The 23,281-nt window shown below is 32.4% G+C and overlaps 2 protein-coding genes across 7 annotated transcripts in view; one reads left to right on the top strand and one right to left on the bottom strand.

Moving 5' to 3' along the window:
- Nucleotides 1-71: 71 nt before the first annotated feature.
- Nucleotides 72-930, top strand: LOC109605536 (uncharacterized). Its single transcript, XM_049970694.1, has 3 exons — nucleotides 72-476; nucleotides 586-671; nucleotides 724-930. The coding sequence occupies exons 1-3, from the start codon at nucleotides 123-125 to the stop codon at nucleotides 833-835; spliced, it is 552 nt and encodes a 183-aa protein (XP_049826651.1). The 5' UTR covers nucleotides 72-122; the 3' UTR covers nucleotides 836-930.
- Nucleotides 931-1,213: 283 nt separating this feature from the next.
- LOC109605695 (uncharacterized) overlaps nucleotides 1,214-23,281 on the bottom strand; it is a 34,260-nt gene continuing 12,192 nt past the window's right edge. For 3 of the 6 annotated variants that reach the window (XM_020022289.2, XM_020022307.2, XM_020022321.2), the window contains exons 2-9: nucleotides 5,123-8,132; nucleotides 3,878-3,992; nucleotides 3,659-3,800; nucleotides 3,455-3,606; nucleotides 2,563-3,079; nucleotides 2,383-2,500; nucleotides 2,026-2,265; nucleotides 1,214-1,953 (exon numbers count right to left, since the gene is read on the bottom strand). In XM_020022289.2, the coding sequence (XP_019877848.2) occupies nucleotides 1,870-1,953; nucleotides 2,026-2,265; nucleotides 2,383-2,500; nucleotides 2,563-3,079; nucleotides 3,455-3,606; nucleotides 3,659-3,800; nucleotides 3,878-3,992; nucleotides 5,123-8,119 (4,365 nt within the window). In that variant the 5' untranslated portion in view covers nucleotides 8,120-8,132 and the 3' untranslated portion in view covers nucleotides 1,214-1,869. Of the gene's footprint in view, nucleotides 1,954-2,025; nucleotides 2,266-2,382; nucleotides 2,501-2,562; nucleotides 3,080-3,454; nucleotides 3,607-3,658; nucleotides 3,801-3,877; nucleotides 3,993-5,122; nucleotides 8,133-9,006; nucleotides 9,065-21,262; nucleotides 21,282-23,281 lie in introns of those variants that run through there. The other 3 variants (XM_049962215.1, XM_020022314.2, XM_020022327.2) reach the window with 3 other exon arrangements.

Raw genomic sequence — 23,281 nt, 5'->3', positions numbered from 1 at the left:
CACCCCGTATACTACGATTAAAATTAAATCACCAATGAAAACAAAATTTAATTGACATTTTGAGATTTATGTCAAAAGGCATATCTGAAGTCCAAAGTAAAATCAGTTAACTTGTTTCTCAAATGATGGATTCTACCGAAGATTCAGCAAGTAAGTCTAAGTCAATTTGTCAAGAGAATTTGAGTATGAATGAAAGCAAACGCCCATCAGTAAATAATGCACCCATTGTAATAAAGAAAGAAAAAGAATCTCCTGAGAGAAATATTTTCCCTAAATCAATAACGGTGACTGTTGATAATGAAACTGTTGTACTAACCAGTAATAACGTCTATGATTTGACTGGCAAGCGGATTAAATCTGAAAAAAGCGAACTTGAACGTGATCGTGAATATGATTCAAGTGTTAAACCGATTAAACCTAAAAAAAAGAAAACCTTGCAGACACGAAATAAACAACGAACTCTAGGAAAGAAAAGGGTGAGTAGAAAGTTTAATTACTAATTTCTAGTAGTTTTTTTTTTAGAAAATAATCTATTTTACTAACGAAGAATTAGAACCATCTGATATTAATGTTTACGTTTCGCAGGGCGCAGATGACTGTAATGATCAGGACTGTGTCAATAACATTGTAGAAGACAATTCTGAAAATGCAGCTGTTGATACACAGACTGGGTATATTTTTACTTGAGTAAAATAATCTTTCTTAATTTTTTTCTTCTTATAGGGACCCACTAGGCGGTGGAGCGCATAAAGTACCAAATGAGAAAATCTCGCAAAAATACAAACGCCTGCCCAATCGTAAAAGAATTCTAGTAATAAATGATGACAGTGATTAGTTATTATAACATTCTACTTTTACATTCAATTTTGTATAACTTTTTATTTTTATATGTAATTATCTTTTCTGAATAAATGTGAACTATGCTTTAAATGGTTTCTAATTTTGTAAACCGGTGGTTTTTGGACCTTATTTAACGTTTTATATTTAAATTTATTTGACTAGTTGATACACAATCCATTTGTTTGTTTACATTATTAATGAAGAGGTGTGCAAATTCGTTTTATTTAGAATCAAAACTATCAAAATATATAATAGCGGGTTATACTTATTATAAGTGTAAAAGTCTAAGTATAAGAAAATTGAATATTCTGGTTGTTAATTATATTTTTTAGTTTGTTTTTCTCGGTTGATATTAAAATAAATGAAACGAAGATAAAGTGTAAACAAAATGTATTTTTAACAATGATCTTGTACTATTTCAACAATGGGAACAAAATGAAATCAACAATTTACAATACAAGTACTACCAATATTTAAATATAAACAATATTTACATGAAACATAATGCATTTACCTAAAATAAGTTCTTACAGTTCTTTAAATTTCTAAACATAACATGGTGGTACACTTGATAGGACTTCTTACCAGTAAAAATATAATATAAATCTACATACATTGTACCTAAAAACAGGTAGAAATAATATCAAATAAATCTTAAACAAGATCAATAAAAATATATTTTTTTCTTTAAAATCGGAAAAGAAAATTTAACAAAAACTCCAGGACATATTCTTCTATAAGTTTTAGCAGTTAAATATTTAAAAAAATAACATTATAATATTTAGATAGGTCAAACAAATAAAAACTATTTTTTATGTATATATCTACAACACTTAAAATATATATCACAATATTTATATTTGACACAATAGAATATTTTTCTAAACAATAAGCTATAAGTAGAATGTACCAACAGTAAAATAGTTTTCTTGTAAAATGTATACTTTCATTTTTCAATAGTTATAGGTTATTCAGTCTTGCGTACAGCGTTATATTCTATTTTAAAATTAACTAATTAAATAAATATGTCTAAGTATCGGCATCCATTTTCTCTGTTGTATCTATTTGATTTAACTTGTTGGGATCGTTGACGAAAACTTTTTTCGCTAAAGTCTGAAAAAAAACATAGAAAGATACAGTGTTATGTTGTTTTAAGTTATTGTACAGATGTAGCTAGTTTCTTACCTTTAGACTCTCTAGACATTGGTCCCCATCACAGGTATTGATTTCTGTCAGCAGACAGTTGAAGCGCTCCAACTCCGCATACAGCCCAAACGGTATTTTCGCCAGACATTCCAGTTTCATGATGTGCATCTTCGATCGTAAATGTTTGGCTAAATGCCCGTGAATTCTGAACGCGATATTGCAATCAGAACACTTGAACGGCCTAGGTTCTGATGACGACAAAGCCGGCGAAGATGATAACTGAGAAAGACAAAAATTACACTTTATAAATCAACAATGTCTAAAATATGAAAATAATATATATACATTTAGTTTTTACTATTAGGTAAAAATACACGTATTAAATTATAATTGTACCTTGTTATGATGACTAGCACTTCTTTCATGTTTTTGTAGATGACCCTTTGTTCTGAAGCTCACCGAGCACGAATCGCAACGGAAAGGTCTCTCCAGGTAGTGAATATTCATGTGAAGTCTGTAAGAAGATAAAAATCACTTATAACGGATCTAGAGATCTAATTCAACTTCAACACTTACTTTAGCTGCGACGGTTTGCTAAAACTCTTGGAACAAATAGTACAGTTCTTGTTTCCCTCGGGTTTAACGATCAGATCGTTGACATCTTTGTTGATTGGTCCAAAACTATTCGCTTCTATACCTCCGTCCGGATTATTTTCGTTCTTGGTCGCCAGCTTCAGGTACTCTGATGCAACACTCTTAGCCAGTAAGTTCTTCTCCAATTTGACCTGCTGTTGTTGGGGTTGCATTGGCGGATCGGGGTACATGTTCGTCGTTTCCATGCTTTCATAGGGGTCCGATTCTGGATAGACCATTCCCGTATTGTTTTTCTGAGGCATATATGTCGGCTCTTCGTGATTCATGTAGTTCTCCGGTACGCCGACAGAAGACATGGGACTGGGAGCGCTGCGGTTGGATATAGAGCTACTGTTGACTATCGAGTCATGTTGAACGTGAGTGATGTTCTGGGTGGTCTTTTGGGATAAGGACAGCAGACCATATGCCGCTTCATGTTCCTGCTGTCGCGTTGATTCGTCTAGAAATCAAACTGTGAGTTAATTTCAAAATTTTTTACAATGATGTTATAATTTAATAATTAAGTTGTGGAGTTTCGGTGGATGACTTAAGAGAGTACTATGGTACTGAATTACTATTTTGAATATTAAAATGAAATAAGATTTATTTTTGTTGCGTTTTATCTTGTGTATATTAACACTGTTTCGAAAAATTAAAATACTCTTATCTTGATTATTATGATGATGTCTCACTAACAAGTTGGAAACTAATCTCTTAAGAACTATTTACGCCTAACAAAACATCTTCCGCATTTCACCAACAATGTAAATTTGTTTAAATTAAATGTATATATGGGAACATCATAACATTTTAATTGTCAGTTGATGTTACTTACCACTGCTGTCCATTCCACTGTCATCAGTATCCGAGTCAGAACTTTGAGTACCACTTTGATGTGTAGACGAACTCGAACTGCTACTGGCAGAATAATTCTTGGTGTGAGCCTTGCTTTTCATGTGTTTCGTTAAGTTGCCCTTCGTCTTAAAACTAAACAAACATGAGTCAGTTAAATAAGCTAGTTTAAATTATGTAAACTTACCTAAAATTGCAATGGTTACACGTGTACGGTCTGTCGACTGAATGAGTCCTGATATGCTTCTTAAGCATGGAGGGTTTCTTGCAACGAATCCCACACTGTTCGCACACATAACGACCTCGACCTAAAACAGATGAATTCATCCCTAAATATATGTATTGCCTTTCGATATCAACAAATACGAGAACAAATTTGAGTATTGTGTGTAGTATTAAAATTTACCTCTTCCCCTGATGTAAGTGTAGTCTTCGTTGCTTTCATAACCACCAGATATGTGATTAACTTTTGATTGTTCCTCTTTTTCAATTTTGCCAGATGGAATCTCAGACACCATAAACTGGAATAAATTAATCAATTATGACATTGCAATAATTTCAAATTCTAGTGTTAATTTCTTGTGACTCTTGTGAATTTAACATTCTCATTAACAGACAAAAATTAAGTTCCGGTTTATAATCCCAGCATTATTCATTAATACAATCATCCAAATTACAAAGCAAATCGATCCGATCTATGTACCGAGTATCACGCTTGCCTGCTAAGTGCTCGAACAAACTTATTTTAAGCATTATTGGAAGGTAAATAAACACAAGGTTTGCGTATGAATATGTGGGGTTTTTATTTTCGCACGCCGCACAAAAATAACCGGCCGTTATTTTCCTTTGACTGTATTTTTAGAGATTGCTTTTTCTGCAATGCATCGTGCCTCACGTGTATATTTTGTTGAATGTAGGAGAGCGGCAAGACACCGTGTGGGTAGTCGGTCATTATTTTTGTCAGAAATTTGCTCTCTATGCTCTGATGTTATCTCTGGCAAGAGCTTAATTTGGGTATCACGTAGTTCAGTCTAGTTTGTGGTTTGCGATAAGATTTCAAGAATGGGATAAAGGAAAATTATAAAAATAAATAACTTAATCTTTAAACCATAAATGTGATTTGTGACTGATCTCGTTTGTACTCGGTGACTGGCTTTAATTTTTTATTAACATATTTTGTCATTCACTAATTTAAATTCGTAGCATTTCACGGACGCCTTTCTAGTCAGGAATGTACGGACAAATCGATGCATATATTTTGAGCGGCGATGAGTAAGTGATGTGAATTTTAAGTAAATCCCAGATGTTTCGCAAAAATAATAAAATAAAACATAACCTCAAGCAAAGTGTTACATCATCCGCGTTTACTCGTTTAGAAAGGACATTTGCTTGGTTAGTCACTCTGGCGTTTCGACAATCCAACGTTCAATTAACGGTCTGTCGACAAATATTTGCATGGGGATTACGTAACATTTTTGGAGATGTTAAATTCAATAAAATCTTCTTTGGAATGATAAACGTCATACATATTTCTTTCTGTTGGATGATCAATGCATAAATAATGAAGTGAGTCTTTTAAAAATTAAATGAAACCATTCATCCATTAACTTGAGTCTTCATGTCAATAGAATATAAAAAAGCTTAAATTTACCTTGTAGGTGCTGGTGGTGATCATTATATCAGGAGTGCTCCCCGCCATGGAGTATCGATGGGATCTCTGACTGGAATCATACGCACTGACATACAACTTATCCTGCTTCATGTCCAACTGTCTCCACTCAGAATACATGCTTAGCTTCTTGAAATGTGGCACATAAAACGGTTGCGTCTTGTTCAGCGTACAATAAACGGGCTTTGTCGAGCTCTTCAAATCCAAGTAACTGAAGTAGTTGCCATGCAAAAAGTGATGCGCGTACTTCTTGTTTATCCTTGGTGTGTCCGGACTGATGAGAATTTTATTAAAATTGGTCGGCGTCAGTCCGTGGTGTTGTTTCAACGAAGCGGCGGTCGGTTTTAGAGCCAGACTATTGGGTCGGGCGAACTTCTTGTTTTCACTAAGACCATGAGGAGATTTTAGCTCGGTGGACTTCACCGGTGATTTAAATTCACTTACTTTGCTGGGGGACCTCCTCTCAGGAGTCACATCCACCGTAATCTCCAATGTTTCCATGCCCTCCGGTTTAACTTGTTTGTCAGCCCGCATTATCCTATGAAAAAGTGTACTGCGGATGGGACTCATCTCGCTGGGCGTTTCACTAGTGTCCATCGGTTCTGGGAATGTTTTCGCTATGGGCGATGGTTTTGGAGACATTCTAGGATTAGTGACTAATATCCTTCCGCCGTATGACACATCCATGGGTTCTTCGGCAACAACAGGTCCGGGCATGCCCGGTACGTATCGTATGACTTTACCGTTAACCAACAGCTTCATGGGGTTGCACGCACTGTTCGGCGAAATTTGAGGTTCAGGCACTGGCACTCTTCGAATAATGGATGGCGATCTGTCCACAGTTAGATTACTAGGAGTAGTCAGATCTACTTCTGGCTCCGACACATTAAAATTCCTGCTCTCCTTCACTTCTCCGTTGTCTTCGATGTAGAACTTAGCTTTGGGGGCGCCCGCCGTCACTATTATACTCGGTTGCTTGATATTCGGCGTTAACAGTTTCACCGCCTTCTGGCTGAAGTCCATTATGTTCGGGTACACATTGGGACTCTGCAGCTTCGGTGAATCCGCCGTTTGCAACTCGTTAATACGCAGGTTAGTAGGCTCATCCAAAACTGGTTTGGAATCGAACGGTTTCTCGAAAGTGATATTAGGCTTTGTGAGATTTCGCAAGTCCAAAGTTGGAGTTATCGACATATTGTCATAGTTTAGGTGGTTGCGGGAGTTTTCCTGGTTCGGCCTAACCTCAGACTTGGGTTTGTTGGTTAAGACGGTACCTCCGGATTGCAAACTGAATTTTATAACCCTGTTCTCGCTCATCTTTCCGTCATAGTCTGAAAAGTTTCTTGTCCCCGACGAACCGAACCTCTCATCCTTGTTGTCGATTTTGAATTTCTTCGTTTCATTTGAATTATGGGCAATCTTGACTTCGCCTCCGAACAATTTTACCGGCATCTTCTTCTCGAATGGGAAATAGTTGTTCGAGAGATCACCGGACAGAGTGCGTAGCCCATCATCGAAAGAAAACGATTTGCTTTTGTCACTTTCCACCAGTCTGGTCTTGCCGAGAAACGGTCCGGGTGAGTTGAGTGGAAAAGTGGTGTTAGCTAGTTGAGGTATTGTATCGAAAGCATTCTTGTTTTGGGTTAAAATAGATGCTACATTTACGGAACTACTCCTAGTGTATTTGGCCCCTGAAGGTTTCCCCTTGCAACTCCTGAACTCGTGTAATTCGAGTTCCGTGACTGTTTGAAAGATCATTTTGCAATACTGACATTGCATGTTGTGATTAGAGTACACGTTCTTTAATAATAGTTCTTTGATTAAACTTTTCTGAGCCGTGGGCTCAGCCACTTCACTCATGGATCGTTTCCTGTTTTTGTTGGATAAGTTCAAAGGTTCGTCCGAATTCCTTTGTTCATACGTTTCGTAGTCTCTGTACCGTTGCGAATGTTCGTTGTTGTTGGTATGGTCCGCCGACACTTCACTTACCACCCGTTTCTTGAACATGCCGGGATTGCCGGAGTTCATTATCGAGTTGTTCTTGCTGATCAACTCATTTATCCGGTACGATACGAAGTCGTTGGCTCTATATTGCGCCGGTTCCGGCTTGTCGTCCTCGATGTTCTCCTTGGCGACGTTATCAAAGAACTGCTTGCCGCTGTGAAATCTGGGCTTGTACGGCTTGGATTTCAGATCCTGCGTGCCCTCCATTCTTTCAGAATCGACGTTGTGTACCTTCGACGACTCGCCTTCAGTGTTCTCCTGGGCCTTGTTGCCCATAACTCTGTTGGCGTGGGTGCGCGACCTGCAGTGCTTGTATAGATTCGACCGCGTCTTGAAGCTGAACCCGCAGCTGTGACACGGGTACGGCCTCTCGTTCGTGTGCGCCCTAATGTGCTTTTGAAGTACGCTAGGTTTGGAGCACACCAAGTTGCAATAGTTACAGACATATTTGCCACTGGAATTTCTATCAGGCGGCGGTTGGACCTCGTCCTGCTTCACGTCTTCGTCCTTGCTTTGATAGGTTTCGTTTGCTGATACAGATATGTCGTCCGGTTTGGTGAATACTCTATCGTAAGTGGAAGACGTCCTGACTGTGGTCGGTTCAGGAACTGGGAGCGACTCGCACTGTTCCTCGTTAGCTTGGTTCGGGACTCGGTATGATATGCACGGGTCTCGTGTTGATATGGAAGACGATTTAGACATGTTACCTAAGCTACTGTTCATCAAATAAATACTATTTTGATTTGTACTATCATTTGGCACGCTCTCGTTATTGTCCGTTCGGTGACGGCCCGAGTCAGCGGTGTGACACTCGCCAGTCGCAGTGCCATTCTCGTGCGTTCTTTTTTCTTCACACGGTTCCAGCACTTTGTACGATACCTTGTTTTCCTTGTCATGGTTTTGCGGCGCTCTCGGCTCGATGCTCAGTTGCTTCTTGAATTTCTTGTGCAGGTAGCTGTCGACGCCACTACCCATCTCGTTATATTATCTGGAATGAAGAAAAGTTTACTTTAGTTTTAATTTCAACAAAGCTTGTACAACGAACAACGTAAAAAAATCAAACGTACTACTTGGACTTCGTTCCTGACATAAAACTCATAAATAATTCCTTAAATGTTTATCTGTTTTGAAGCGGCAGATAAAAAATATAAGGTACATATTAATTTGAATGTTCGTGTGAACAATTGAAAAACATAAATGGCAAGCTGTGTGTATACCTTAAACGTTCATAATGTGCATAACTCCCGACGAAATTCGTCAAACGACTGATTAGGACAATTCACAGTCAGATATGTGTGGGACGATCGCGATAATATTGCTACTGGGAACACTCTTGAAATAAATTAGAATTCGTGAGTCATGTGTGTGTGTGTGTGTGTGTATGTGCACACATATACGTTGTGCTGTGTACATTGGGTGATAAGCTTTTTGATAAGACTCTGAATAATGTAATAATGTATTTTGTTGATGCTAGGTTGTGCGTTTGCCCGACGATGAAGCCGATGATGTGGAAGATTTTTTTTACATAATTACATAATTAAACACTGTGACACACATTGTTTGCGGTAACAATCATGTGATTAAATATGTACATTTCGCAGAACCACCATGTACCGCTAAATCTTTCCAAAATCACAGACTATCCGGCACCATCAACAAATTCGTTCGTAATTAACTGATCGGTTGATTACGGATTTTGCCTATGTAATTCCTCACCGTCACTTCTAATTCGAAATATATGGCGGAGGGCGTCTTCATCTAATGTTTTCCTACACGTCAACATTGTCATTGAATAAAATTATTATCTGTGGTAAAAACGGCTTGTTAAAGAACATTATTTGGTACATTACAAATCGGGTTACCTTAAAAACTTATTGCTGTATTTATTCCACCATTTGAATATGTGGCGAATGCGTCGAACTTGGTTTATTCACCGACAACAAACATTCACATGAATCCAACTGAAAAATACGTACGGTTTCGTGACGACGAGAGCCGAACAGCCTGATAAGATTGTTTATACAAGTGAGAGCAACAACAATCGGTGAAGATTGACGTTGATTAGTGAATAATCGGATTTGTGACTAGTAACAAACAATTCACATTTTGGGGTTATCAGACGTGGAATTGGGAATACTAATCACGTGCTAAAGGTTGAAACGCCAGCATTATTTATTCACTGATACTGATACGATGATGTAGAACTGTGTTGAACGGTCAACAAAGTCTTTTCTGGTGTTGCATGTTGTTTTAAAGTTTCAGTTATGGTATGATATATTCATAAAGTACTTTCATGTAACGTAATAATGGACAATTATTTTTATTATTTGTATGAGAACAAAACATGTGATGGCTGTTTAAAACTTTACGGTAAGCAAGTTGTAATTGATGGGTCACTTCACACTAACCTAGCTCAACTTGTCGTGTTGTAACCTAGTTAGAAGTTATTAATGTTTTTTTTTTGGAATTCAAGATGATTGACGGAATGTTTGATTGCAAAAACAGTTGAGCAATATTTGTGTGGTAAACGAAACTTAAATACAGGACTAACTAAAAGTGTCTACAACAACACTTCTGTAATTTTTCACTCATAACTCGATTTTGAAGAACAGTAATTGAGTTTAATTGTTTCTAAGACAAAAAACTTTTCTTCGAATTTATCATTATTCAAAATGCATAAATCCAAACTTCATAAAATGTATTGTATATTAATAAATCTGTACCAGAAATCATTCCTTCTGTTCATCTAAACTAATCATATTATGGAATGAAACGTAAAAAATATTTGAGAATATTAGAGAGTGACTTAATGCATTAGTTTTCGCAATCAGTTTAGTGCTTGTTATATAACATCTTTAAAAGTGGATAACCGAGAAGTGTCACAGTAAACATAGACAGACAAAATTGAACTTGCGTGTCTTGTTGGCATTAATAACTTCACCAATTGTGATAATTGATATGATGATTTCAATCACTGCAATTCTGTCGTATTTTAATAAAGAAGTATTTTTTAAAGAAGAAATAAATTTATTAAAAGAATGTGATTTTTAGTGTTACTAATATTTTTTGTGGAAGTTTAGTTTAGATGGAAGGATGAAATTCAGTTTAAGAAATATAAAAGACAATTTGTGGATCATGATGTACATAAATAAGTTTACAAATAAACAAGGTACTTAATTGTACATAATATGAAATACCTTGTAAATTAAAGATTTACGAAATAAAAACTTCAAATAAGAATTAAGGGAAAGAAAAGAGAGTCAAACTTTAGTTTATTAAAGCGTACGTAAGATTTATCATTTTCTGCGGAAAAAACCATATGTTAAAACATTTTAAATCTGCGTGTAAATTAAGTAGATAAAAATAAAACAATAAATTAAATAATCTTCATTTGTTTAATTTGATTAATATTATTTAAAATAGGGGAGGATGTTTCTATGTCAAATATTTATTTTATAACGCACTTATTAACCAAATACTAAAATTATAATCAATAAATTGTAAAATACGTTTGGCACAAATATATATTTTGTAGTAGTAGATGTTACAACGTTAAATTTAGTAAAATATGAAATACACCAAAATATGTATGTATGTACAGCAGTAGTCATTATTATAGGAACTTTTTACAATGTTAAATATTTTAGCCATAACTCTTTTACTTTATATATTAAAATAATATTAATTTACTATTGTTGTTTTATACAGTATTACAAAAACTGCTTATTCTATAAACTGTTACATATATTTATCTGAATTGAGCTAGATATAAATCTAGTAACTATTTTAAAAGGGACTATTAATAATTAAATATGTGTTATTTACTTTGACATTAACACTTTGTATTAAATCCTTTTAGTTTTATAATTTTGGCCCATCTCTGTGGCTTAGACTCGATTGTTTTTTAAATATACAAGTCTATATTCCTTCAAGTTTCTCGAATTGCTGTGAAGAGTTCATTTAAATTTGTAAAATTTTTACATCGAATTTAGTTACAAACGTGGTTCCCGATGTTTTATATAGGATTGATGTTTGGAGATTGGGACAGACAAGACAAAATATAGATGCTTTGGTCTTTTAACCATCAGACACAATTTTGGATTTGCGTTTGGGTTAGTTCTCATGTTGACACATATTTATTAACAGCATCGTTTCTTCAATATATGGAAGCAAGTTGTTATTTAATATATCTCTGTAAACAAATCAGTCTACAAGTCCTATGTACCAGAAATATTGAAGCTTCTCCAAAGCATAATTGAACCACCACCATGTTTCACTGTTAGTATAAACATTTTTTTGTGTAGTTTTTCGAAGTCAGCCAAAATTTTTCGTAGCTACCACTTGGGTAGTTTCTCCAAATTTTTTAATACTACGGGAAACGATCGACTTATTGGTCTTCGTAAGGCTGAATTATTATTTTTCTTACTGTTTCACTTCAACCAATGCTTAAATAATTATAATAAGCATAAGTTGCTATACTTATGGCCACTACTCTGTGTGTGATTTCGTACTTAATTTGAGATAATTAAATTTTCATTTTAATATTTAGTAAGGAAAAACAATTAGATAATATTATTAAAATAACATTAATATGTATTAACCAATCTCCGTTTGTTTATTTTAATTAATATTAATTAAAATTCAGTAGGGAAGTGTTATTATATCAATTATTTGTTTATTTTATAATGCACATATTGACAAAACCATAAAAATATAATCAATAAATTGTCATCAATATTACAATGACAAAATCAGTTAATTATGAAACAAACCAAATTACGTATGTGTTTGTACTTTCTGACCACAGCACAACGTTGTGGCAATTTGTTGAAGGATTTATATTCCAGCGACAGCAGACACAGGTTCAACACAGACAATGGCGATTCCCGCATCAACAAATATGGCTAAATTTGATCAAAACCAATTTACCGCGGCCAATAAAAGATAAACACGAGTGATTCATTGGAACGGACTAGCAGAATAAAAGCAAAATGAATTGTTGATCGCGCCAACACGATAAATTAAAACTTGTTTATGGCCAGCGTCCTTGATAGCGTTACTGTTCATATCCTATTAATAAATGATATGCGAATGTCGGTTTTATGCTGAAACAATAACACCGAACCAGGAGGAGAACCAATCACAGTTTTTTTTCATCGTTTTTTCGTTGGTATTTTACGTGAACGTCGGGAGCAAAGTCCGGTCCCCCGCTGACGGAACGTACGTACACAACAAAAAAAAAAACGGCGCATTTTCTGGTTAATAAACGCGAAATTCTAATGTGCCGCGACAAATTTGAATACAATCGGACATATTTATCGATCGACCATTTCCAATCAACGTGGACGTAAATGACCCCGAACTGGGCACGCAAAAGGATTTCAACGAAAAAGCAAAAAAACGGAGAAAAGCGAATTTGAGAATGAAACGTCCGAATCCTGCGCAACCTAACTTAACTTTAACCCGACAATGTAAATATAAGGCGGGCTATTAATAGGAGACAGTTTGTTGTGGAGTTGGATGTCACAAATCACGTTCTCGAAGTAATGATAACGAGGCCAAACGCCAAATCATGTGCGACACTGATGATTTACTAGATAATAGCGGTTTTTTTTTTCATGTCTCAATTTTATTACACTACGAGAGCCCCGATATGCAGTGCTTGTTGTTTATTATCAATGAAATTGTGACATATCGATGACTAAAGTTCATATCTGTGTAGCAACGGTGTATCAGTTTCTCATCTGCACTTTATTATTGTGTGCTATTATCCAACTGCACACGAAAACTTTTTCCGATACGGAAACTTACATAAACAGTCACATAAAATAGCTTGGAGTAACTCCAGTTTGCATGGCGGTCCATTTTTTGACCTCTGAAATCACAATATTACGACAAAAAGTCGTTATCACACTAATTATTTATATTGTTTATCGAACGTTTTGTGATTGATTTGAATTAATATTTCCATAATAGATTACGTTTATTTTCCTTCCGTTTTTAATCTAATCTCTAAAACGTTGAGGCTTTATCTTGAAATCTGTTCTCAAAAATGTCTCAAAGTTCTTATTTTTATCATTATTCTAAACATTTGCTGTGTCTTAAAGTAACAAATTTGCAAGGAAGATTAAGGTGGTTGTGCTGTCTTCTGTTCCCTCTTTCTAAAGATTTATTATGTTTCCTGAGACCACATTATGTACAGCAATGGTTATTATTTTAGTTATTTTTTAAAAAGCTAAATATTTTGTTACTTTAAACAGTAACTACTATATTCTTATTCTAAAAAATGTTACATATATTTTTCTGGATTACTGAACATGAATTGGACATAAATTTTAGTTTTGAAAGAGATTTTAATTATTAAATCTGTGTTATTTAATTTTACATTAACACTTTTTATAATATCCTTTTTGTTTTATAATTTTGGCCCATCCCATTTTCTAAATATACAAGTCTTTATTCCTTCCTGATCACCCATGTTTTCTATAGGGTTGATGTCTGCAGATAGTGACGACCAAGACTAATCATAGATGATTTAGTCTTTTAACTAATTCGTCACATTTTGGATTTGTGTTTGGGATCGTTTTCATGTTGAAACACATTTATTAAGAGTGTCATTCCCTCAATATATGGAAGTAAGTTGTTTAATATATCCCTTTAACGGGGGGTAACGGGGTCTATTTCAGAAGAATTGAAGTATCCCCATAGAATAACTAAACCGTCACCATGTTTCACTACATATCATAAATATTATAGGTAGTGACATTCAATTTAAGCAATATTTTAACAAGTTGCTATAAGTATGACCACCACTGTATATTTTGTTTTGCCTTATTTTTAAGCAAATAAATTACCCGAGATAAGTATAAGTTCTTCTGTTTTCTCGTTATATTAGTAAAGCTAAATCAAACATAATCCCTGAACATTTAATATGCATCATAAACTTCTTTTTGTAAGTAAACAATTACCTACTTGCTTGATAATTGTCTAGTAGACAGAGCTTCTTAACTTTTTGTTTTTTATAATCTTAAATTTCTATTTAATTATGTTAAATTTCATTTAGATTTTCTTTTTTAAAGCAAACAGACGTTCGCAGTTAGGTGAGTACTCGAATATTGCGTAGTAAATTCAATTTTTAATCCTCTTTCTTCTTCTAATTGAAAGAGTAAGTTAATAATCCTAAATATTTATAACGTATATTAAAATAATAATATCATATGAAAGTGTGATACATTTTGTTTTGATAAATATAGCTTGAAGTTGTAAAACTGGCTGGTTAATCCTAAATATTTACTCATTAAAGATATTGTATTTAAATTGTGGTTAATATTTTAAGCAATTACAGAAAGTGCTTATAAATATAATCTTGAACGTATTGTGTAAAGCATTGTAATTTATTATAACTTTGCTACATATTGTTAAGAAGTTTTCTGTTTTAGCAAACAGTCATATGTCGATGAATCGTGTTTATTTTCTTTCTGTTCTTAATTTAATTGTAGGATTAAATCATGTTATTCTAAATATTTGTGTATTTATAAAAATAAAGAAATATGTCGTAAAAATTGTTGCTTCCTTTTCCTGTACTTGTTGTCTCCATTGTTATGCATCTTCTAAAGTATTTGCACTTTGCCCTCTAAACACTAAAATTTGCTCGATTCACTTTACATGTTTATTACTGATGAGCAAAAACAGTTTATATAATTGAATAATTGTAACACAGCAATTGTCATTCTTGCTGTTCATACACACTTCCGTTATGCCCAACTGTGAACTATTGATTTGACATTATTTAATTGCATTGCAATTATTTATTTACCCAAACGTTTAGGCTTTATTAAATGCTAAAACAAGAAGACGTGATTTACAACATGTAATCGAATCAATTAATATTCTGTAGTTAAAACAGTGCTTTCATGTAGTATATTTACATTCGAATTAGTAACTTGATCTTCACACATGTATGACATAGAATACGACGTTTTTTAATCATCCATTTTTGGACGGTACGTAATGGGAGATGGAAATTTTCATACCAGTTCCGAGGAACAACACATTTTTTTTCTGTACATTAGGAGAAATTGTTGAAAATGTCAAGGCCGATCTTAAATGAATGAATTTCCAACAAATCGACCGCCAATTACGAAATCCGTGCACCATTGCACGATAGCAAATTGCTTATAAGAACCGTTTACCCACATTATAAAGTAATAAACGTACAAGAACTTGTTATTCACATTTAGAAAAATAACCACGTTTCCTGTACGTATTTATGCAGATAAAACCGGCGGTCATATTCCGGTTTGTGAATTATGATTATTCAACAGCTGACTCAGCTCGAAAACCACAACGGACTCCTGGTCACTTAAAGTACGTAATAATGACCGAAAAATAGGGATTAAATCATGCGGTAGACCCGAAGTGCTGATCAACAAGGGACAACGAATTTACTAAGAAACAATACGACTAATTGTAGTCGAAACAAAACATCCTCCGTTGAAAGAGACCTTCAAAGTATATGGAAATGTCGGCTAATTACGCTTTGTTTATGCGAGTAAATTACACGGTTTCCAAGTAATCTTGCAGTATCGAGACGGGAATCTCTCAAAATATTTACACGCTGACTAACGCTGCAATCCGAACCTGCAGCTTGTTTTAAAATGCGGACGAATCGGGTATGGTAGGAAACACGCGTAGCCGCGGCGGTAATGAAAAATTCCACGATATTTTAGTTGGCGTTTCGCGACGGATATGAAACGGGAGGAGAGACGACGATGGGATGGCATGAAACAAAGGGAAAATTTGAATTCTGATTGAAATACGTTGTCGGAGAAAGACTACAATGACGAACGACGAATAATTTATGTTGAGCTTTTGTGGGGCTTTAAGGGATGACCGACAATTAATTACGTGGGCGGTCTAATCACAATTTCATGATGAGATTTATGTCTAAACATACAACGTCACTCGGTGCAAAGCCCCAAATACACTCCTGGCTGGCCACCACCATACCAATAGATAATATTAAATGGAAAAAGATTGGGAATTATTCTATAAAAAGATTTTTAAATGTTCCTAAACAAATAGTGTTGATTATGGAGAACGGATACGAATTTTACACAGTTCGTGTGTTTTGCACGGTACCTTAGTATTATAGCAACGTGCTTTGTATTATTTAAATGATAAATCCACGCTGAGTTATTAAAAAACCCTTTAGAATAAATATGATTGTAGGAAATTACTTTGTTATTTTTCAACTATATATAGAGCCAATAATCGCTCTTGACAATAAACGTTTTTATAAAATGTGATGTAGACAAATATTGGATGCTTCGTGCCTTTATAATTTTATTTTTGTATACACATAACTGGATCGACAAACTATTATAAAAAACTCAAACATATTTTATTAATTAATACGCATTAAAAAACGCAATATTTCGTTCAATATACTTGATTTTGATAACTGCACTCCCAAGGAGTTTGAAACTCTTCATGATTTTTAAATTTCTTGCCTCGAATCTTTCCTTTCCACCAACCCCCCTTTAGTTTTCGATGGGTTTTAAGTCAGATGATTGAGGTGACCATTTTAAAATTTCAATTTTGTTGTTTTTTAAACATTTCTTAACCAGTTTGGAAGTGTGTTTTGGATCGTTATTATTGTGAAAGAGAAATTTTAGTGACATATTCCACACGGTAACATAATGAACAATATGATATTGTACTTTTCTTTCTCTATAATCCCATCCCCAAACACCTTGCCGCCACTATGTTTTAAAGTGGTGCTAACGTACTTTGGATTCAGTCTTTGACTTTTAGGACATGTTACATTTAAATGTAAAAATTTGACTCGTCACCAAATAAAACTCTATTCCAATCGTGCGGTGACCAATGAAGGTGTTTGTAAGCAAAAATCGACTGTATTTTTAAATTTTTTCATGTAGATAAACCAACTTCAGTCAAACGTCGATGAATGATCCTTGTTGAAACATTCACCTCCGGAATTTTAGCTTTGAAATCAAAAATGGATTGGATTTACAGATGGAAATTATTTTTTTATCGGTTCTATCTGACGTTTTTCTATGTGGTCCACCTCGTTTGAGATTAACAACTGTGCCACGACTTGATAGCAGTTGAATTGTTCTTGACACAACAGATTTTGAAACAAGCAATCTGCGAATGATATCAATTTGATTTACATCATTTTTATAAAGATCAGTCACACGAACTCTGATGTCTGTTGAAAAATTAATTCCATAGGGCGTCATAACTGTTTTGTTTGACAGACAGAAATAATTTTTTAGAGTTGATAAAAGATTAAAAGATAAGAGTAACAAGTTTTTATCTCTTCAGCATGGATAAATTTTAACATTTTGCTGTTTTTAGTATTGAATAGGGTTGAAATAAAATGGCTAAACAATTCTGTACAATGAGTCACTTTCCAATATGTGCAATATATGATATAATTTGTTTTTTTAGACATTTCTATGGAATTTCTGTGCTGTCAAAAAATATGTGAAGAATTTAAATGCTATATCAACGAAATTAAGGGAATAATATAAATAATATACTTGGAGGTTTTGTCAAAAAACACAAAGAGTACAAGACACCAGTATCATCAGGCACAAGATCTCAACAAACAAAAATCAAATGTTTAACAAAAGTTATTTCTAATCTAAAGCATTAACACCATTTTTTGTATTTCTATAATTATATTTATATGTTACAATAATAAAATCGAAGTCCACAAAGACTTTTTGCTTAATTTGGTACATACTATTACTCCTTTAAATATTTTACCATCCTTTTTAGCGCTCTTTATTTGTAAATACACAACAATCTACAATTTAATTTAATCCACTGTCTTTCTATTTGCTAGTCTAGGATCATTTGCCTCGCTTTTTTGAAGACTGATAAAGCTACCATTGTTGTGAATTTATTCTATGCGGTTTTGTGACAGTGCCCAATTTTGCAGCTATTGCCCACCGTTGCACTCTAATCTTATTCAACTATCTTTTCCACTTACACAAAATTACATTTTATAAATTTATCTCAGTCTTGTATATGCGATAAATGTCTAGACAGTTCAGTGTTACGGAAAAATTCACTTTTCTTCATTTGTGTGTGTGTGTGTTAATCCGGTTAATTTTCATAAAAATTGCCCAAGACCTTGACAGTTATCATACGGTCGCTGATATCTTCGGCCTTGAATAGAATTGGCAATATGTTAAACACATTTTAATGGTCGGCATAAATAGTTTTTAACGAAAATCCACCGTGTTAATCGTAAAATCGGTGGCTAATTAAGTGAAAGAGTCGTGGAATGCGCGCATTTATTAGGTAACTGAGGTAATGCGGTGCGGTATTTCACCGGTGCAGATAACACACCAACATGAATGACCTTACCGAATTTAAATGTTAAAGGTACAAGGTCTGTTGGTGTTTGATTTTTTTTTGTGCTGTCTTACAATCTGGGATCTGGGCAAAGTGCACTCGAGTCTCGGTCAAAATAAACTATTATGAATGAAATTACAAATATTACAATGTATATTTTGGATCACTATTAATAATATTATTATATATTATTAATAGTGATAGTAATAAAAATGATTGGGAAGAATAAAATAATTGTTCAATGAAAAATTATTGTTTTGGTTGCTTTAAAAAATATTGTTATCAAATATTATTTATTTATTATATTATATTTTAAATTATCCAAAAAGTGATATTGATTAGCTCTTTATAGTATTTTTTGACGACAATGATTATCAACTTTCATAATATTATTCAAAATGTTTAAATTAAGAAACAATCCAATGAGTCAGCTGACATAGATCAGTTTTCCAATAACAAATATGTCTAATTTGTTTATTTACCCTGAAGAAATTGAGATAGAGTTTTTATATTAGAATTGCATTTAGATTATTACTGGAATTATTGAACTGAAAATAGATTAAACAGAGAATAAGATCACGGAATTAAGATTTTAATAGTCACTAAATTTATAATTATCAAGTTGATCAAATATTTCGTGTGCGTTTGAGATAAATGACATTCAAAAATAAATAACTCCTTACTTATCTGTAATGTGTCCAATGATAATTCTTTATTACCAAACTTTAATTTAATTTTAACACGCTTTTTAAATTCAAATATTTGTAAAATGTAAAATTCTCAAAATTAGACTTCACAAAATTAGACTTAATAAAATATAGATAACTTTATATATAGAACTTTGGAAGTAGTAATATATAGTAGTTTAAAAAACACACTTTACTTTATTTTATGTACTGTATTTATGTTTTATATTAAATTTATATTAAAAATATTTAACTAATATGAAAGTCTTCTACATGATATTTTATATTTTAAATATATATAATAAATTTTTAATTGATAAAATTAATAAATTATATATTCTTATAATATTTATAAAATTATAAGATAGTTAAATTAATTAAATCCATTCATTTTAGGACAGTATTAAGAGTTTATATCTATAAAAATATGCCATTTAATTGAACAAAAAATATTTTTCAGCAACATGAGTTCTATATTATAAATATTCTTAGAAACACCTTTGTTTAATTAAATTTTGTTCCTTTATTTATTATTATTCTGTTATGTAGCTAGCATTAAACATTAGCTTTATTTTTTGTATTAAATAATATCTAATATATTTCTTTTATTGATGCAATAATAAAATTACTTATTCTTATAATATTTATAAAATAATAAGAATTAATTTAATTTAATCAACTTACTTTAGAACTCTATTAGAATCTATATCTATAAAAATATTTATTTGGACATTATATGTTTTACAGCAACATAAGCATTATTCTAAAGATTCTCAAAAACACTCTTTGTTTTATTAAATTTTGTTGCTTTATTAATTTATATTCTGTTATGTAACCAGTATTAAACATTAGCTTTAATTTTTATATTAAAAAAATATTTAACAAATATGAATGTCTTCTAAAATACCTTTCTAAATTTTGTTACAATTTTAAATTGATATGATATTTATAAAATATTAAAATAATTTAATTTAATCCACTTACTTTAAACCACTATTAGAATTTATATCTTAAATGGCATAATTAAACAAAAAAATATTTTACAGCAATTTTAAATATTCTGTTATATAGTTAGTATTAAACATTAGCTTTATTTTTTATAATAAAAAGCACTCTTTATTTTATTAATTTTTGTCATTTGTGAATCTAGAATCTAAAATATCTTTGAAAACGATTTTATATTTTAAATCTAGTTTTTCAGTTGGTTAATTGTTCACATAATATCTATAAAATAATTACATAATTGACTTAATTTGTGCCATTAATTTCTGGCCACCATTATAATTTACATTTACAAAAATAGACGATCTAATTGGACATACTTTAACAACAAGAGTCTTATTTTTAGATTTAACGAGTTCAATTTGTTTCAAACAAATTAATCCGTTTCGAGAATGTCAATGACTCACAAAACTGAAATTCAACTTGCACACACCGCTCGCATCGGATTTCGGGGAGTGGACGAACGAAGAAGGAAAAAAAATAAAACAAAATAAACACGGGTGAGAAACACCTGCGCCCTTTTTCCGTGTATTTTGACCAAAATCACCTGTAGGCACCGAAAGGCACGTAACGCCGCAACTCGCCAAACCACTATCCTCCACCGGCCAGACACCATATGCACTGCAATCAGGTGCAAGAGGCCCGGTTGCAGGTACAAACACGACCTGTCGACAATAAACCCAAACACGGACGCGATCGCCTTTTACAGGGAAGCAATGGCGATTTTCTCGGACAACGGCAGGGCTCTGACTCATCCGATTATGTGGAATTCGCGGTTGATTTTGTTTGATTTTATTTTATTTTATTTATTTTTTCGTTGTTTCTCGATAGATATCGGTCCGTGTGTAGTGATTCACTTTGTATATACGATTGTAAGCAGTTTCGAGGAAATGTTTGTTTCTTTATTAGTAATTATTATGGTGGGATCACTTCCGCAGCGGGTGATTCATTTGATTGGTCAGCACATTAATTGGTCAACCGTTGACGAAATTGTGAGCAACGTGTTATTGATCATTTCGATTAAATTGTGTTAACTTACGTGCTTACAAAGGGATGCGTACCTGAAACAATAATTTCATATTAAGTACACTGCTAAATTCCTCGTAAAAATAACATTACTATTAAATGTTTGTCAAAAAAGTTGATCGATCAAACAATACAATCTAAAATTAAACGATCTTTGTTTTTGGGTTATCTTACAAAATTGAGATGTTGTTTTGCACCGATGTGGATATGTACTGACAAAACTTGAATAAATAGGTATTCGACCTCCATCGTCGAATTTAAATTTAAATTTTGATTAAACAAAATAAAACAAAACAATTTAGAACGTACCCATTAATAATCCACATCAAGTAACTTCAAAATATTGTTATTTCATAAGCATGTTATTAAATTATTTATAACAATAATAAAAACGATAACGAGAATGTTTAAATCCGACGAAGAAAACATGAAGTCTCGTGATAAACACAGATAATACATTAATGCTCATGTATAAAATGAAAAATAAGATGTTCTCCGAATATCTGTGTCAAAATTTATGTTTTGTGGTCTGATAGGAATGATTATTTACTGCGAAATCGTAAAGATTTACAAGCAAATAAAAAATTACGTTTTTTTCCAGGAGGTTTATTAAAGTATAACTTTATATTGCAGTGTGGACCATTTAAGATGAAAACACTCTTGCAGTTTAATTTTTTATACGAATTAATTCGATTTTAATTAATGATAGTTGATATACGTTCATTTTATTGTTAATCTAGATTTTCCAGAGTTCCCAGACTTATAAACTATTATATTTTGACTTTTAAACCACTTCTGATTGCTGCCAAAACATTGTTAATCTATTACGATTAAATGATAGGATTATTATGAAAACTATTATTTTAATATTAATCTTTCTAGGAATAAACAAAAATATTTATATCAAATGCCAAAGTACAAACAATAAAATCTCTGGAATAGAAAAAGTTTCTAGATTTAGATAGTAAGTTTAACTATTGCAATTAAATTTTAAAATTAATTTCTTATAGAAATTATTATATCAAATACCAATCAAAATCAAGTAAATATAATAATATATCAAAAACCAGCAGAGCTTTCCAGTTCTCTGCAGAAAATATGTCTTTTAGCCTATTTTATTAATTAACTTATGTAATAAAATATGAAACATATTCTTTGTGTATACATTATTTTCATTAATTAGAAGAATATAAATTCCACAAATTGCTTTAATTGTTCTAAAATAAAAATATTAAATTTAAAACAAAATGTAAGTTTCTGGAATTGAATTATACCATGTAAAATACTTAATTCAACATTAAAATGAACTTTGATGGACATATTCTGGAGTTCACATGTCAAGAATATAAATATAATAAATTTAGTGAATCATGCGGTCAAGTCCGCACAGTGAAAAACAAATTTATGGGGAATTTTTTTGAAATTTAAATAAATTTATTAATCAAAATCGACTTAGGTTACATATTATATTTTATTCGTAAAATAAATTTTTAACCGTTTGTCATAAGAACATTCTTTAGTTTCACATCAGTAGTTAAAATGTTTTAGCCTTAATTCATTTATTTAATGTGAACTGTTAATATTAATTTACTGTTGTTCTTTTAAACAGTAATATAAAAACTACTGTATGAATGTTAAGGTGGTTGTGCTTTAATCTGTTCCTTCTTTTTAAAGATTTACTATGTTTCTTGAGACCACTACTTTACTATATACAGTAGTGGACATTATTACAGTAATTTTTTAAAATACTAAATATTCTGGCCATACCTCTTTTATTTAATGTGAATTATTAAAATAATATTAATTTATTATTGTTGTTTTAGACAGTATTGTTCTTATTCTATAAAATACTACATATATTTTTCTGAATTGAGCTAGACATAAATATAGCACCTTTAATTTTGAAAGGGATTTTTAATTTTTAAATCTGTATTCTTTTTGTTTTATAATTTTGGTCCATGTTCGTGGCATAAACCATTTTCTAAATATACAACAAGTCTTTATTCCTTCCTGATCTCCCATGTTTTCATAG

This window comes from Aethina tumida, chromosome 1 (genome assembly GCF_024364675.1).
Source record: "Aethina tumida isolate Nest 87 chromosome 1, icAetTumi1.1, whole genome shotgun sequence".
In the NCBI taxonomy this organism is placed as follows: domain Eukaryota; kingdom Metazoa; phylum Arthropoda; class Insecta; order Coleoptera; family Nitidulidae; genus Aethina; species Aethina tumida.
Note: the sequence above shows the minus strand (reverse complement) of the source record. Positions and strands in the feature narration are given on the sequence as shown.

Bases quoted from the DNA above. Each gene is read 5' to 3' on its own strand.
- LOC109605536 (XM_049970694.1), top strand. From the start codon at position 123: ATGATGGATTCTACCGAAGATTCAGCAAGTAAGTCTAAGTCAATTTGT. The intron at 477-585 runs GTGAGTAGAAAG...TACGTTTCGCAG, and splicing joins GAACTCTAGGAAAGAAAAGG to GGCGCAGATGACTGTAATGA. The intron at 672-723 runs GTATATTTTTAC...TTCTTCTTATAG, and splicing joins GCTGTTGATACACAGACTGG to GGACCCACTAGGCGGTGGAG.